The following is a 15,506-nucleotide window of genomic DNA, read 5'->3' as shown; positions in this document are numbered from 1 at the left end:
GGGGCAGGAGCTTTCTAGTTTTAAAAGCAATAGATAATGAAAGACTGAAAAACCAGACTAAAGAAAAAAGATGACTAACTGTAATTCTTCATTGGATCTTGTAGAACAAAATAAAACCAACTATAAAAAACATTAGGGCATTGAAATGAAAGGAAAAAGTAACAGCAAATAATTACATGGGGAAAATTAAGAAACAGTTTGGCAATTAAAAGAACTAATGTATTTATGTGCATTAACGACTTATGGGGTCAGGCCATGGTGGCTCAGCAAGGCACAGTTCTCACCTGCCATGCCAGAGACCCGGGTTTGATTTCTGGTTCCTGCCTATGCAAACAAAACAAAAACAAACAAACAAAAAAACACTTATGGGAACGTAGAAAAATAAACAAACAAAAAAGAAAATAAAACTTATTGGGGGTACAAGGGTAGTTCAGTGGTAGAATTCTTGCCTGACATGTGGGACATCCAGGCTTGATTCCTGGCCCATGCACGTCCCAAAACAAACAAACAAGCAAACAAAATAAAGAAAAAACAAACAAAAATTCAACAAATGGTGCTGCAATAATACAATACATGGAAAAAGAATGAAATGTGATCCCTGCCATACAGATACAAACAAAACAAACCAAAACAAGAAAAACTTATGTACTTGAGTACCTAAGTGGGTAAATGATAAGAACAGATGTTTCACCAGAGAGAAAATATGTATGTTTTTTTACCTGGAAAATCTTTACTCTCAAAAGTATTTTTAAAATGAATTAACAAACAAACAAAAAAAATCATAAAAAAAAGAAAAAAAAGTGAATTAAACCAGATTTCACTTATAAAATTCAAAAATTGTCAATAAAAATATCTAATCTTGAATGAGAAGGCAATGAAATAATCACCTCATATGTTGGTCTCTGTGTAAATGATACAATCCCTTAAAAATGTAATTTGGTAATAGATACTAAGCAAGACACTAAGCAAAAAAAACCATTCTAAAAAAAATTTATGTTAAAAAAAGGGATGTTAAATTGATTCTCTGATAGAATTCTATACAAACATTTAATACTATGTTTTGAAAGAAATGACTTGGGATAATCGTTACGATTACTGTGTAATGTAAAGAAGACTTAAAAAACTGCTACTGTATAAAATTTTGTTACACTGTTATAAGTTTTGTTGTCACTATACTTTCCTTTTGATCTAGCTATTCTGTTTTAGTTAGTAGCTTTTACTAGGAGGTTGGGATAGTCTGGAAAGAGGAACTATATAATTATAGAAGAAGCTCATGAACAAGACGTTGAAAGCATGGACCTTATTTTACTTTTTTTTTTATCATGTCAAAGTCAGATACAGTTACTTCAACATTTGTCTCCTAAAATTAAGGGTATTTTCTTTTTATTCATACTACTGTAACTTGTGGCTTAAATTTTACAGCAGAGTTATAGAAAAGGGGCTTTATGAATGACATGTACATTGAAGAATTTTCACTGGCAATATGAAATGTTCTTTTTGTGGATCTGAGCGCACTCCTTTCTCAGAAAATATAATTTTGCCTTTTTGTTATGTAAAAAGTACATTATGGTATTCCCCCCTTTTTTTTTCTGAGGAAGACTCTGGATCCCTGACTTTCATCAATTTAAATGAATAAATTACTGGGGAAACTAGGACACCATTACATAGAAATTCAGTTTTTAGAATTTGGGACTGTATATTTCCTGCAAAGTGAGAGATAGATCCAGTAGTTGCCATTTATTCATTTATGTTGTGTTTCCTGAGCACCTTTTACAAGCATGCTAAGTATCTTGAAGTTTTATACAGAAGAAAAAGGTAGTGTACATTCCTAGTGGGTTTGTAAGGTGGATCATGTATATTTGGTAAGTATATGGTCTTTCTAAAAGGTTAGCAGATTCCAATTTGGGAATTAATTACCATATATGTTTAATGTTTTATACAGATGCTGTGAGAATCAAGAACACATTTGTAATACATGTGTTTCGTATGTAACCAAATTAGTGATATTTTAAGCAACAGGATTTTATTCTTTGATTTTTCAGTTGATAAAAATGGTGATGTGTGCATTTCTATTCTTCATGAACCTGGGGAAGATAAATATGGTTATGAAAAGCCAGAGGAGCGCTGGCTCCCTATCCACACAGTGGAAACCATCATGATTAGCGTCATTTCTATGCTGGCAGACCCTAATGGAGACTCACCTGCTAATGTCGATGCTGCGGTAAGGTGGCCTGTACACCCCTCTTACTACCCCACCACTCCAACCAATAAAAATCAGCTGGAACTACAACATCTATATGTGTATATCTGGTTAAGCTCCCCCCTTCATACTTGAATACCAGAATAAGTACATTATCTTACTAACTACAAACCATTGTCATACCTTAGAAAATTTAAGTCCCTATTAAAGTCTATATTATATTACTGTTCCTGGTCTTGCACCACAAATTCTACAAAATTAATTCCAGTCTTTTTCTTGAAACCTACTTTTCTCTTAGCCAATTAGTTGTCTCATATTTAAACCATAACTTTCTTGTAAACAGTTTTGTTTACCTTTCTTATTTGCATTTTCAACTCTTGCATTTTACATATCAGTTATCATTTCTTCATTTTTTTTTTTTTCTTGGAGCTCTCTCTTGGATTCCTCCATCCTCTAGCCCCAAACTAGATTGACTCTCAGCCAGCCTGCTACTTAGCTGCCTTTCTTGGATTTCTCTGTTATTACTCTTCTGAATTGAATCTTCTGTTTCTTGGAACCCCTTCTATTTTTCGTGGTTGATGTGCTCCTTTTACTATATTTCATCTTAGAGTGCTGTCTTAGAAAGATATGTCTGAATTAAATCCTGAGGCCTTACATTATAGAAAAAGTTTTAATCCTTTCCATATACTTGATAAATACACTGTTTATAGTATTCTAGGAGGGAAAAATCAAATTTCAACAAAGTTTATCTTTTAGCATTTATTGTTGTTCCTGTTGAAAAAGGTTGATGTTACACTAAGTCTTCATTTTTAGGTGACCTCTTCTTTTCTTTCTGCTTCCCTTTAGGTTCTTTCTTCTCTTGATTCTTGGTTTTCTGAAATCTCAGTGTTGCATAACCTGTAAGATTTTTTCATCTTTGCGGTTGATGTATATTTCTTATTGAAGACTTCAGCTCCGGGAAATTTCTCTTTTCAATTTCTCTGAGGATTAAAAAAATATATGTTTAATATTCTCTCTTTTTTTAAACTTGTTTTAATTATTACCCAGATTGATCCTGTATTTTATTGTTTTCATCTAAATTAGTCTAGATTTTGAATTTTCCATTTAATTTTCATTTTGACAGTATTTAAATTTTAAAAGCCTGTTCTTTTTTCCATCAATTCCTTATAGTCTTTTATCGCTGTTTAATGAATAGAGTAGTTTCTTGAATTTTGGGAGAGTTCTAATTAAAGACTTTTAAAAGTTACCTCCTGAAGTTTCTTTCTTTGAGATCAGTTTTTCTTTTTTGTTTTGAAGGCAGCTTCACTCTCGACTTTCTATATAGCTATCCATTCATGATTTAAGAAATAAGGTTCTAGGAATGATTAGAGCTTTATGTATATGTATCTGTGGAGCAGATTGGAGTATTTGTTGAAAGGCAGGTTTCACTCAAGGATGTGTGAAGTCGGTTATTAAACTGGAGGGTATGGGTTAGAGGGAGATGGTGCCGCTTAAATGCCAAAATGAAGAGTAATTATTTTTGGTACCTACACCCATACTAGCAAGCCCTTCTTTAGTATAATTATATAAAACCCAAATATCATTGTTATTATTATCATTATCTTAGTAAGGTAAGTTTTAATACTGGCTAAGGGAGTCAGGCTGTTGAATATACAGGTTTTCAATTAGTCTGTTTTTAACCCTTCTTCTTCATTCAGGCTGTTCTTAGATCTGTCAAATTTCAGCTTCTTTAGGGTTCTCCTAAATAGGTCCCCTTCCTCCTTTGCCCTAGTCCCGTTGAAACTTCTAAAGGCTGCTATACTTTCTCTTCTTTGCTGTGTTTCAGAACTCAAACTTTTGGTTTTCCAGAAATTTATTGCCCCACCCTCCCCTACTCCCCCATTATTGGATGACTTCCCTGTCATTTTCTTTGTTATTTGAGGTATAATTCTGGTATGCTCATTTTAATGTGGTCTCAGGATAGAAAGAAGATAAACTTACTGCTGTATTGAATTTATAGGTTCCCTGTATGTAAGATGGGCATGATAACATCACCTATCTGGTAATCTACAGTGTGTGGCAAAATGGACTCAACAAATTGTAGCTATTCCCTACTCTGGAATCACCATCTATCAATCTACTTTTCCTCTAGAAGTCATCCTTGTCCAGTCTTGTATCAGCCACCAGAAAATGTCATTTATATTATATACATCTCTAAATTCCTGTTCATTTCTCTGCCATCAAACTGGGTCCTTTTCCTTTTCATCTCTTACATTATTGTAGTGACATCTGATCTGATCTCCCTGCTTTCAGTCTTAATTTTCTTCCTACAGTGCTGTTCTTGGGTGATTTTTTCCCTTCTTCTTCAGTTTGTCCTTCTCCATGACTGGAATTGCCCTTTTCTTAAAAATGATGAGGTAATTGCAGACAATATAATATTTTATCTATAAATACTTCAACAAACATCTCCAAAAGATCAGGATATTCTCCTACATAATTATAATAGCATCATACCTCACCAAATTAACTGTAAATGTTCAGTTTTATTCATGTATTCCTAATAGTCCCCCAAAGGGTTCAAAACTACTTCCTTTCCCAGACTCCATGATAACTGACAGACTTTCCTGTCCTCTAGGGTAAACTATTTCTCTTCCTCCATAGTTCCATAGTAATCTGTACACACAAATATAATAGTTCATCTCACAATTTATTGTAATGATTGGTTTTCTGGTATGTCTTGCTCTGAGGTCAAAAATTGGTTTTTTACCTTCCTCTGAAAGGATATGATGATTCTATGTAGATGATATTCAAAAAAAGAAAAGAAAAGAGAAAAGACCAGGCAATTTTGTGGGAATTTATATTTACATGTAAAAGCATTTCTTTTCGAATAAGTTTCTTATGCGAAACTATGCTTAGTGCTGCTTTGTGTTCCATCTTAATGGTCCTGGCAATAAAAATGATAGTGTCATTTGTTTTGGTTTGTTTGTTTTCCCTTTTTTGTACTAGAAATAATACTCCATATCATCTCAATTGAGCCAGGTATTTTTCCACCCATGAACCTTATATAGGAGGCACTTTTATGTCCATTTTATTCTCTGGTTGCTTTCAACAGGGAGAATTGGTAATCCTTCAGATATCCTGATTGTCTTATTTGCAAATGGTGGCTTTCTTTTCAGTATAATTCAAAACCATTAATACTCTTGGTGGCTTTTTCCTTTTATTAAGAGAATTCTGTTTTTATAGTTAATTTGAATAGGCTATTTCTGCTCCTCTATTCCAGCACAGTGCCTTGCAAAAGTCTTTTGACTGTTTTTTTTTTACCTTGTCTATTTTTAAAGTGTACAAATTACCAAAGAACTGCATTCAATATTAAAGTTAGTATTTGAGATTTTAAGGGGAATTTGTATAAAACCATTTTATATTACTTTTATTTCTACAGAAGGAATGGCGGGAAGACAGAAATGGAGAATTCAAAAGAAAAGTTGCCCGTTGTGTAAGAAAAAGTCAAGAGACTGCTTTTGAGTGACATTTATTCAGCAGCTAGTAACTTCATTTATATCAGGGTAAGTTCATTTTAAAAATGATTTTAAAGTTTTTTAAAATCATGATTTTCAGTTTTTTATTTTCTTTTAAGAAAGATCATATTTCATAATATATTGCCAAGACCATTAAATATCTTCCTTTCTTGTTTATGTCCTTGTTAATTACTTTTTTTTTATATCCTTGTTAATTATTGATAGGGCCAGTAGGGAAAATTTCCCAATTAATTATAACATCTGACTGCAGTTTATCTTAGGTCTAAGGAGGAATCAAAGATAGCAGGCACCTATTTGACTTCAGAGTAGGACACAGTCTAGATGAATTGACCACACATGTGACATTTCAGTTCTCTGGTTTCTTTTTAAAAAATCTAATATTGAAGTGATAAAAACTATTTATGGGGCGGTGCAACAGTGGCTGTGTGGCAGAATTCTCACCTACCATGCCAGAGACCTGGGTTTGATTCCCGGAGCCTGCCCATTCCAAGAAAAACAAAAACAAAAACAAAACACTGCAAACTATTTATAAAGTATATAAAGAATCAAATTAATACAAAAGTGATATTTAAAATTTAAATTTAATTAAAAAATTAAATACTGGAGTGATAAAAGCTATTTATGAAGTACGTAAAGAATCATGGTATATCCTTGTACCCAACATATATATATTTTGGGGGTGCATGCTCTGGGAATCGAACCTGGGTCTCCTGCATGAAAGGCAAACATTCTACCACTGAACCACCTGTGCATCCCCCACCACCTATTTTAAGATAAAGAACGTTACCTTTTTACATCCTGTTCTTAACTTTCCAGTTCTTCCTGTGTTTGCCATTCCTTTTCTTCATAATTTTACCAAGTTTTATTCCTAAGCAGTGTCTTGCATATATTTGAACTGTATATATGTGGAATTATAGTGTATGAGTTATTTTGTGACTTTTAGTAGTCATCGTTATATTTTTGACATTGATCCATGTTGTGTGTTGCTATATTTAATTTATTTTCATTATCATATAGTATTTCATGAAATGAATTATCTCTCTATTTGATTCTCATTGTGTTATTTTCTGATTTGAATGTAGTTGTTTTTTGTTTTGTTTTGTTTTACTGTTACAAAGACTGGCTATACTTCATTTCTTACTGCACAGGTACTACAAGAGTTTCTCTAGGGTGTACACATAGGGGTAGAATTGTTGAGTTAAATGTACATACACAAATAGTTTTTTTCAAAGTGTTGCATCTATTTATACTCCTCTTGGCAAATACAAGGATTCCATTTGCTCCTTAGCTGCTCCAACATTTGATATTATAAGACATGGGCAAATTTTTAACCCAGAGGATTAAATGTCATGATGTCTTTATGTGCATTGCCCGTGTTATCGATGCAGTTGTATATGATTTCATATGTTTGGCCATCGGTGTTTACTCTGTGAAATGCTTGTTCAGGTATTTAGACTATTTTTCTGTTATGTTGTTGATTTGTAGACTTGTCACTTCACTTTCTTTACTTTCTTAGTGGTATGTTTGGATGAGCCAAAGGTTCTTTTTTTTTTCCCGTGTGTCTCCTTATATATTTGTGTAGATATTTCTGTATCTATACATGAACACACAGATGCAGATAATATGATGTGTATATCATAGGGAATTTTTTTTACAACTTTTTGTGGGGGATGGGAGGGGTAGTGCATGGGCTGGAAATCAAACCTGGATCTCCCTCATGACAGGCACATACTAAATTCAATTTCAGTTGGTTTAAAAGAGAGGTGTAACAATATAAAACTTTGTCTTAATGTAATAAACTGCCATTACCAACCCCCAACCTTCAGCAACCACCACCCCGATAAGTCAGCAGCCATCAACATTGAGACAGGACCTTTCTCCAGCAAAAAGTTTATGACTTGCTGAAGGCTCAGATTAGCATTTTTAGCAATAAAGTATATTTAATTAAGTAAAAAAAGGAAAAAAAGAGAGAGAGGTAACAATATAAAACTTGTAGGAGACAATATGGAACAATTGTGGTTTTGATGGCAGGGAAGGAAAGGATTTCTTAACTAAGACACAAAAAGTAAAATCCATAAAGGAAAAGATTTCCCTCAGCTACATTAAAAGCAGGAACCTCTGCTTTGTACAAGGGTAATTCAGTGATATAATTCTTGCCTGATTCAACTTCATTTCCCTCTGTATGTATTACTGTTGACCTCACCAGTTCTTAACACGTCCATTCTTTCACCACTGATGTGCAGTGCCAGTTATGTTATAAAATCACATTTCCAGGTATGTGTGGATTTGTTTTTGGGCTATTTTTTGTTGGTTTGTCTATCTCTGAACCGGTGTCACACTGCCTTAATTTTTGTTATTTTTGTGATTAAATGAATCAAATGCAAAGGGTGGAAATTAGAAGTCAGGCTAACGTCAGTCTATACACTGCTCGTCCTGTTTTCATTTTTGCTATCTCTAGTTTCTGCTAAGAGTTGTCAGTACTTTTAGACCTCCTTTTGCAAGAGTTGTCAGTACTTTTAGACCTCCTTTTGCTAATCTGAGGCTTAGTGTGCTGAAAATTAAATTTCTTTCTTGTTAGCACCAGATATACTAACAACCTATCAGTCTTCCAATTATTTCTGTTTTTCACCATCTTGTTTATACCTATCTAGTTTATTTCTGTTCTATTTTTTTAACTTTTTTATTAATTAAAAAAAATTAACATACAAAACATTAAGATATCATTCCGTTCTACATATACAATCAGTAATTCTTAATATCATCACATAGTTGCATATTCATCATTTCTTACAACATTTGCATCGATTTAGAAAAAGAAATAAAAAGACAACAGAAAAAGAAATAAAATGATAACAGAGAAAAAAAAAATTATACATACCATACCCCTTACCCCTCGCTTTCATTTACCACTAGCATTTCAAACTAAATTTATTTTAACATTTGTTCCCCCTATTATTTATTTTTATTCCAAATGTTCTACTCTTCTGTTGATATAGTAGCTAACAGGAGCATCAGACACAAGGTTTTCACATTCACAGAGTCTCATTGTGAAAGCTATATCATTGTTCAATCATCATCAAGAAACATGGCTACTGAAACACAGCTCTACATTTTCAGGCAGTTCCCTCCAGCCTCTCTGCTACATCTTGAACAACAAGGTGATATCTACTTAATGCATAAGAATAACCTCCAGGATAACCTCTCAACTCTGTTTGGAATCTCTCAGCCATTGACACTTAAGTCTCATTTCACTCTTCCCCCTTTGCTCGAGAAGGTTCTCTCAATCCCTTGATGTTAATTCTCAGCTCATTCTAGGGTTTTTCTCAGTCCCTTGATGCTGAGTCTCAGCTCATTCCAGGATCTCTGTCCCACCTTGCCAGGAAGGTCCACACCCCTGGGAGTCATGTCTGACGCAGAGAGGGGGAGGGTGGTGAGACTGCTTGTCATGTTGGCTGGAGAGAGAGGCCACATCTGAGCAACAAAAGAGGCTCTCTTGGGGGTGACTCTTAGGCCTAGATTTTAAGTAGACTTGACCTAACCTTTGTGAGGTTAAGTTTCATATGAACAACCCCCAAGACTGGGGGCTCAGCCTATAGCTTTGGTTGTCCACACTGCTTGTGAGAATATCAAGAATTCAACTTGGAGAAGTTGAATTTCTCCCCACTCTCACCATTCCCCGAAGGGGGCTTGCAAATACTTTTCCAGTCACTGATCAAATCACTCTGGGATTCATCGGGGCATCACCCTGGACAAACCAACAAAATCTCATGTCCTACCTGAGATTCCAAGTACTTATGACGTTCAATCAAACTATCTACATGAGTTATATTAGGAAATACCCTAGTCAAAATATAAATTTTGTAACAAATAAACATTTTTTGTTTTAGTCTCACACATAAGGTGACATTTTAAAGTATTAATTATCATCTGTTTTCAGCACCCTGCAATAATGACATTCCTTTGTTCTTCCTCATGCAAAAACATTTTTAAAATTTGTACATTGTACATTTCACTATTATACACTCTAGGCATTGCTAGATTATACCATCTCGATCTTTACCATCTATCTTTCTTTCTGATTTTATTTATGTCCCAAGCTCTCCTCCCTCTATCATTCTCACATGCAGCTTCACTCAGTGTTTTAACATAATTACATTACAGTTAGGTAGTATTGTGCTGTCCATTTCTGAGTTTTTATATTCAGTCCTGTTGCATAATCTGTATCCCTTCAGCTCCAATTACCCAATATCTCACCCTATTTCTATCTCCTGATGGTCTCTGTTACCAAGGAAATATTCCAAGTTTATTCACTAATGTCAGTTCATATCAGTGAGACCGTACAGTATTTGTCCTTTTGTTTCTGGCTAATCACACTCAGCATAATGTCCTTAAGGTCTATTCATGTTGTTACATGCTTCATAACTTTATTCTGTCTTACAGCTGCATAATATTCCATCTTATATAAATGTCACAGATTGTTTGGTCAACTGTCTGTTGATGGACATTTTGGCTGTTTCCATCTCTTGGTAATTGCTAATAATGCTGCTATAAACATTGGTGTGTAAATGTCCATTTGTGTCTTTGGCCTCGTGTCCTTTGAGTAGAAACAGCATATAGATGGGTCCTGTTTTTTAATCCATTCTGCCAGACTATGTCTTTTGATAGGAGAGTTTAATCCATTAACATTCAGTGTTATTACTGCATGGGTAGTACTTTCTTCTGCTATTTTGCCTTCTGGATTTTATATGTCATATCTAATTTTCCTTCTTTTTATCTTTACTCATAGTCTTCCTTTCTACACTCTTCTTCACACCTCTTTCTTTTGTCTCTGTGTCTGTCTCTAGTGTTCCCTTTCGTATTTCTTGCAGAGCTGGTCTCTTGGTCACAAAGTCTCTCAGTGATTTTTTGTCTGAAAATGTTTTAATTTCTCCCTCATTTTTGAAGGACAATTTTGCTGGATATAGAATTCTTGGTTGGCAGTTTTTCTCTTTTAGTAATTTAAATATATTATCCCACTGTCTTCTCACCTCCATGGTTTCTGCTGAGAGATGTGCACATAGTCTTATTGGGCTTCCCTTGTATGTGATGGATTGCTTTTCTCTTGTTGCTTTCAAGATCCTCTCTTTCTCTTTGACCTCTGACATTCTGATTATTAAATGTCTTGGAGTATGTCTATTTGGATCTATTCTCTTTGGGGTACGCTGCACTTCTTGGATCTGTAATTTTAAGTCTTTCCTAAGAGTTGGGAAATTTTCAGTGATAATTTCCTCCATTAGTTTTTCTCCTTCTTTTCCTTTCTCTTCTCCTTCTGGGACACCCACAACACGTATATTCCTGTGCTTCATATTGTCTTTCAGTTCCCTGAGTCCCTGCTCATATTTTTCCATTTTTTTCCTATAGTTTCTGTTTCTTGTCGGATTTCAGATGTTCCGTCCTCCAGTTTTGAAATTCTATGTTCTGTCTCTCGAAATCTACCATTATAGGTTTCCGTTGTTTTTTCATCTCTTCTACTGTGTCTTTCATTCCCATAAGTTCTGTGATTTGTTTTTTCAGACTTTCAGTTTCTTCTTTTTGTTCTTTCTTTGCCTTCTTTATATCCTCCCTCAATTCAATGATTTGGTTTTTGATGATGTTTTCCATGTCTATTCGTACATTCTGAATTAATTGTTTCAGCTCCTGTATGTCATTTGAATTGTTGGTTTGTTCCTTTGACTGGGCCATAGCTTCAATTTTCCCAGTGTGATTTGTTATTTTTTGCTGGTGTCTAGGCATTTAATTACCTTAATTAGTTTATTCTGGAGATTGCTTTCACTTCTTTTATCTAGGGTTTTCTTGCTGGATGAATTTGTTGTCTATCTGTCCTTTGATATTCCATTCAGCTTTATCTGGACCTTTAGCTTAAGTTTTGTTTAACAGAGTAGAATTTTTCAGTTCTTGTTTTCTTGTTTCTTGCCCTGCTTGTGTGATGCCTCTCCCCCCCACACACTTAGGAGGGTCTACTTAGATATTATAGACCCCAGCCAGATTTTCCCAGACCAAACTGGCCTCCTATCAGGAGGAAAGAGTCACCTGTGTCGGTTTTCCCTGAGGGTGAGACCCAGCAGGTTGAAAGACTTTCCTGTGAAGTCTCTGGACTCTGTTTTTCTTATCCTGCCCTGTGTGTGGCGCTTGTCTGACTGCAGGTCCCACCAGCATAAGATGATGTGGTACCTTTAACTTTGGCAGACTCTCCCTACTGGGGGTCTGGTGGAGACAGAGGAGAGGTTGTGGGCTGGTTTTAATGGCTTCAAATTACCAAGCCCTGGTGTCTGAATTCCTTGATGGAGGGATTCCACCTGGTGGGGCTTCACCCCTCCCCTGGGGAAGGCACAAGCTCTAGATAAGCCCCCAAAAGAGCTCCCTTCTGCATATGCCTGGGGCAGCTGCAGCCTGAAAAATCCTGCCGCTGTATCCAGAAGCAGTCAAGCCTTTGTAGATACACAGCTGCAAAAACCTCTCTTTCCTTCTTTTTTCCCCCCTTTTTCTGTCAGTCCTGCCCCCTTGGTGCTGGGGCAAAAATGAGCAACCTCCGCTTTGATCAGGTTCACCTAAGCTGGGGGCCTATTTTTAGTAGTCAGAATTTGTTAATTAGTTCCACAATTGGCGTTTGATTGTGCCCAGTCCCTGCTGCTGGTCAAGTCCTTTCCTTTCCCCTCTGAGAAGCGGCCAGTGGGGGAGGGGCGCTGGCCACCGCAGCTTTGGGAACTCACCGTTCTGGGGGGTTCTCGCACCGGTCCAGCTGGTCCAGACTGGGGTACACTGTTTGTCTGGTCACTGACGTAGCCCCAGGAGCTGTTCTGTACTGTTTCTGGTTATTTAGTAGTTGTTCTGGAGGATGAACTAAAATGCACACTTTGTTAAGCCGCCATCTTGACCCGGAAGTCTTCTGTTCTATTTTTGATAATAATTCTTTCCGTATTTCATTATCATTACATCTTATATCACCTTCACATCTTAGTCGGTAGTCCTTGTATTTGGTCTTCCCCCTTCTTTTTTCCATTCACTTACCTCCATTGTAGATATAAGAACTGCCTTAGTCTCCTGATATTCAGCATCTTCTACACCTGCCTGCATCTCATCCTGGATAGCCATCCTAGACGTAGTTGCCATTTTAGTCTTCACAAGACTCCACTATTGTATTGTTCCTTCTCAGGAACAACAAAGGTCCTCAGGACTTGTTTTCCTTACCCATAGCTGTTTTCCTGTCAGAAAAGAGCTTGGTAACAACAGAGAACTGAAGAGGAGCAAAATAAGCATATTGAAGCCTAAACTTATATATATATTGCTTTATAAATTTAGGAAATAATCAAGAAGTTTAATATATTTACCTTTATGGTATATTGTAAATTAATTGAAGAGTACTATTGAAGCGTTTCAAACAAATAATGAAGTGTTTCAAGTTATCTGCTTTTATAGTAGGATTAGAGTTCATTTATTTTCAAACAATACATATACATGTCTTTTAAGTCCACTTATTAAGATTAAAGGAAACTTACCAAGAAAATATAGACCAAAATAATGTTGGATCAAAATACCTCATTGCATAGAATAGGTTAATTAAAAGCAATATAATACACTGCTAATGATGCAACTAAACTAATAATTTATAATTAAAGAGTAAGAAAGCAATAATTATAAATCTTGACTAACATAGGTCAGCACTGTTCACATATTGATAACAGAGCCTCCTTAGAAGTTACAAGTCCTAGAGATAATTTTGTGCGTGCATTGTAAGAGCAGAACTGTGTGAGAGCTAGAGTTCTTGGTAGAATAGTCTTAAATGTAATTGTTAACAATTAATTTTATTGAATGATTAAGTTTAGTTACCATTCCTAACTTACTTTTTTAGGTTACTATTAAGCTCAGATTTGGGTGTAAGAAAATGTAGTCCTTTGTACTGTGTGTTTTTCACTGATAAGAGCTGAAAAAAAGAATTCATATTTTATCATCGATTTGAAGCTTCTCAGGAGGATCCCTCTTGTCCAGATAGACAAACATTCTTTGGAAAACATTGCATTAATGAATGAGCAGAGTTCTTAAACTATCATTCAAGTACCCAGTGTGTTTCTTGTCTATTGTATGTAAAAATACCTAGAATTTTCCCAGTTTTCCTTGTATGATCCTCTTTCTTTCTAAAATGCATCCACAATTCATTCTAGTATTTCAGTACCAATGAGCTAGTTCCTATGCCAGTAATAGTCTGGAATATTTGTCTTTTGTATTTTATATGTCATATCTAATTTTCCTTCTTTCTACCCTCTTCTCCACACCTCTCTCTTCTGTCTTTTTGTATCTGTCTGTAGTGCTCCCTTTAGTATTTCTTGCAGAGCTGGTCTCTTGGTCACAAAGTCTCTCAGTGATTTTTTATCTGAAAATGTTTTAATTTCTCCCTCATTTTTGAAGGACAGTTTTGCTGGATATAGAATTCTTGGTTGGCAGTTTTTCTCTTTTAGTCATTTAAATATATCATCCCACTGTTTTCTCGCCTCCATGGGTTGTGCTGAGAAATCTACACATAGTCTTATTGGGTTTCCCTTGTATGTGATGGATTGCTTTTCTCTTGCTGCTTTCAAGATCCTCTCTTTCTCTTTGACCTCTGACATTATGACTAGTAAGTGTCTTGGAGAACGTCTGTTTGGATCTATTCTCTTTGGAGTGCGCTGCACTTCTTGGATCTGTAATTTTAGGTCTTTCATAAGAGTTGGGAAATTTTCAGTGATAATTTCTTCCATTAGTTTTTCTCCTCCTTTTCCCTTCTCTTCTCCTTCTGGGACACCCACAACACATATATTTGTGCGCTTCATATTATCATTCAATTCCCTGAGTCCTTGCTCATATTTTTCCATTCCTTTCTCTATAGTTCCTGTTTCTTTTTGGATTTCAGGTGCTCCATCCTGCAGTTCACTATTCCTAACCTCTGTCTCTTGAAATCTACCATTGTAGGTTTCCATTGTTTTTTTTCATCTCTTTTACTGTACCTTTCATTCCCATAAGTTCTGTGATTTGTTTTTTCAGACTTTTGATTTCTTCTTTTTGTTCATTCCTTGCCTTCTTCATATCCTCCCTCAATTCATTGATTTGGTTTTTGATGAGGTTTTCCATGTTGGTTAGTTAGTATATTCTGAATTAATTGTTTCACCTCCTGTATCTCATTTGAACTATTGGTTTGTTCCTTTGACTGGGCCATGTCTTCAATTTTCCTGGTGTGATTTGTTATTTTTTGCTGGTGTCTGGACATTTAATTACCTTAGTTAGTTTATTCTGGAGATTGCTTTCACTTATCTTACCTAGGGTTTTCTTGCTAGATGAGTTTGTTGTCTGTCTGTTCTTTGACCTTCAGTTCAGCTTTTTCTGGACCTCTAGCTTAGGTTTTGTTTAACAGAGGATAATTTTTCAGTTCTTGTTTTCTTGTTTCTTGCCCTGCTTGTAAGGTGCCTTTTCCCTCCCCACGTTTATGAGGGTCTACATAGGTAATGTAGACTCCAGCCAGGTTTTCTCGGACTAAACTGGCCTCCTATCAGGGGGAAGGAGTCACCTGCATCAGTTTTCCCTGAGGGTACGACCCAGCAGGTTAAAAGACTTCCCTGTGAAGTCTCTGGGCTCTGTTTTTCCTATCCTGCCCAGTATGTGGTGCTTGTCTGCCTGTGTGTCCCACCAGCAAAAGATGTTGTGGCACCTTTAAGTTTGGAAGGCTCTCCCTGTTAGGGGCGTGGTGGAGACAGAGGAGAGGTTGTAGGCTGGTTTTAATGGCT

At 35.7% G+C, this 15,506-nt stretch overlaps 1 protein-coding gene across 2 annotated transcripts in view; it reads left to right on the top strand.

Moving 5' to 3' along the window:
* Window positions 1–15,506, top strand: part of UBE2G1 (ubiquitin conjugating enzyme E2 G1) — a 121,440-nt gene that overhangs the window by 96,426 nt on the left and 9,508 nt on the right. For both annotated transcript variants that reach the window (XM_077165599.1, XM_077165598.1), the window contains 2 exons: window positions 2,043–2,221; window positions 5,619–5,742. In XM_077165599.1, the coding sequence (XP_077021714.1) occupies window positions 2,043–2,221; window positions 5,619–5,705 (266 nt within the window). In that variant the 3' untranslated portion in view covers window positions 5,706–5,742. The remainder of the gene's footprint in view (window positions 1–2,042; window positions 2,222–5,618; window positions 5,743–15,506) is intronic.

This window comes from Tamandua tetradactyla, chromosome 6 (assembly GCF_023851605.1).
Source record: "Tamandua tetradactyla isolate mTamTet1 chromosome 6, mTamTet1.pri, whole genome shotgun sequence".
NCBI classification, from domain to species: domain Eukaryota; kingdom Metazoa; phylum Chordata; class Mammalia; order Pilosa; family Myrmecophagidae; genus Tamandua; species Tamandua tetradactyla.
Note: the sequence above shows the minus strand (reverse complement) of the source record. Positions and strands in the feature narration are given on the sequence as shown.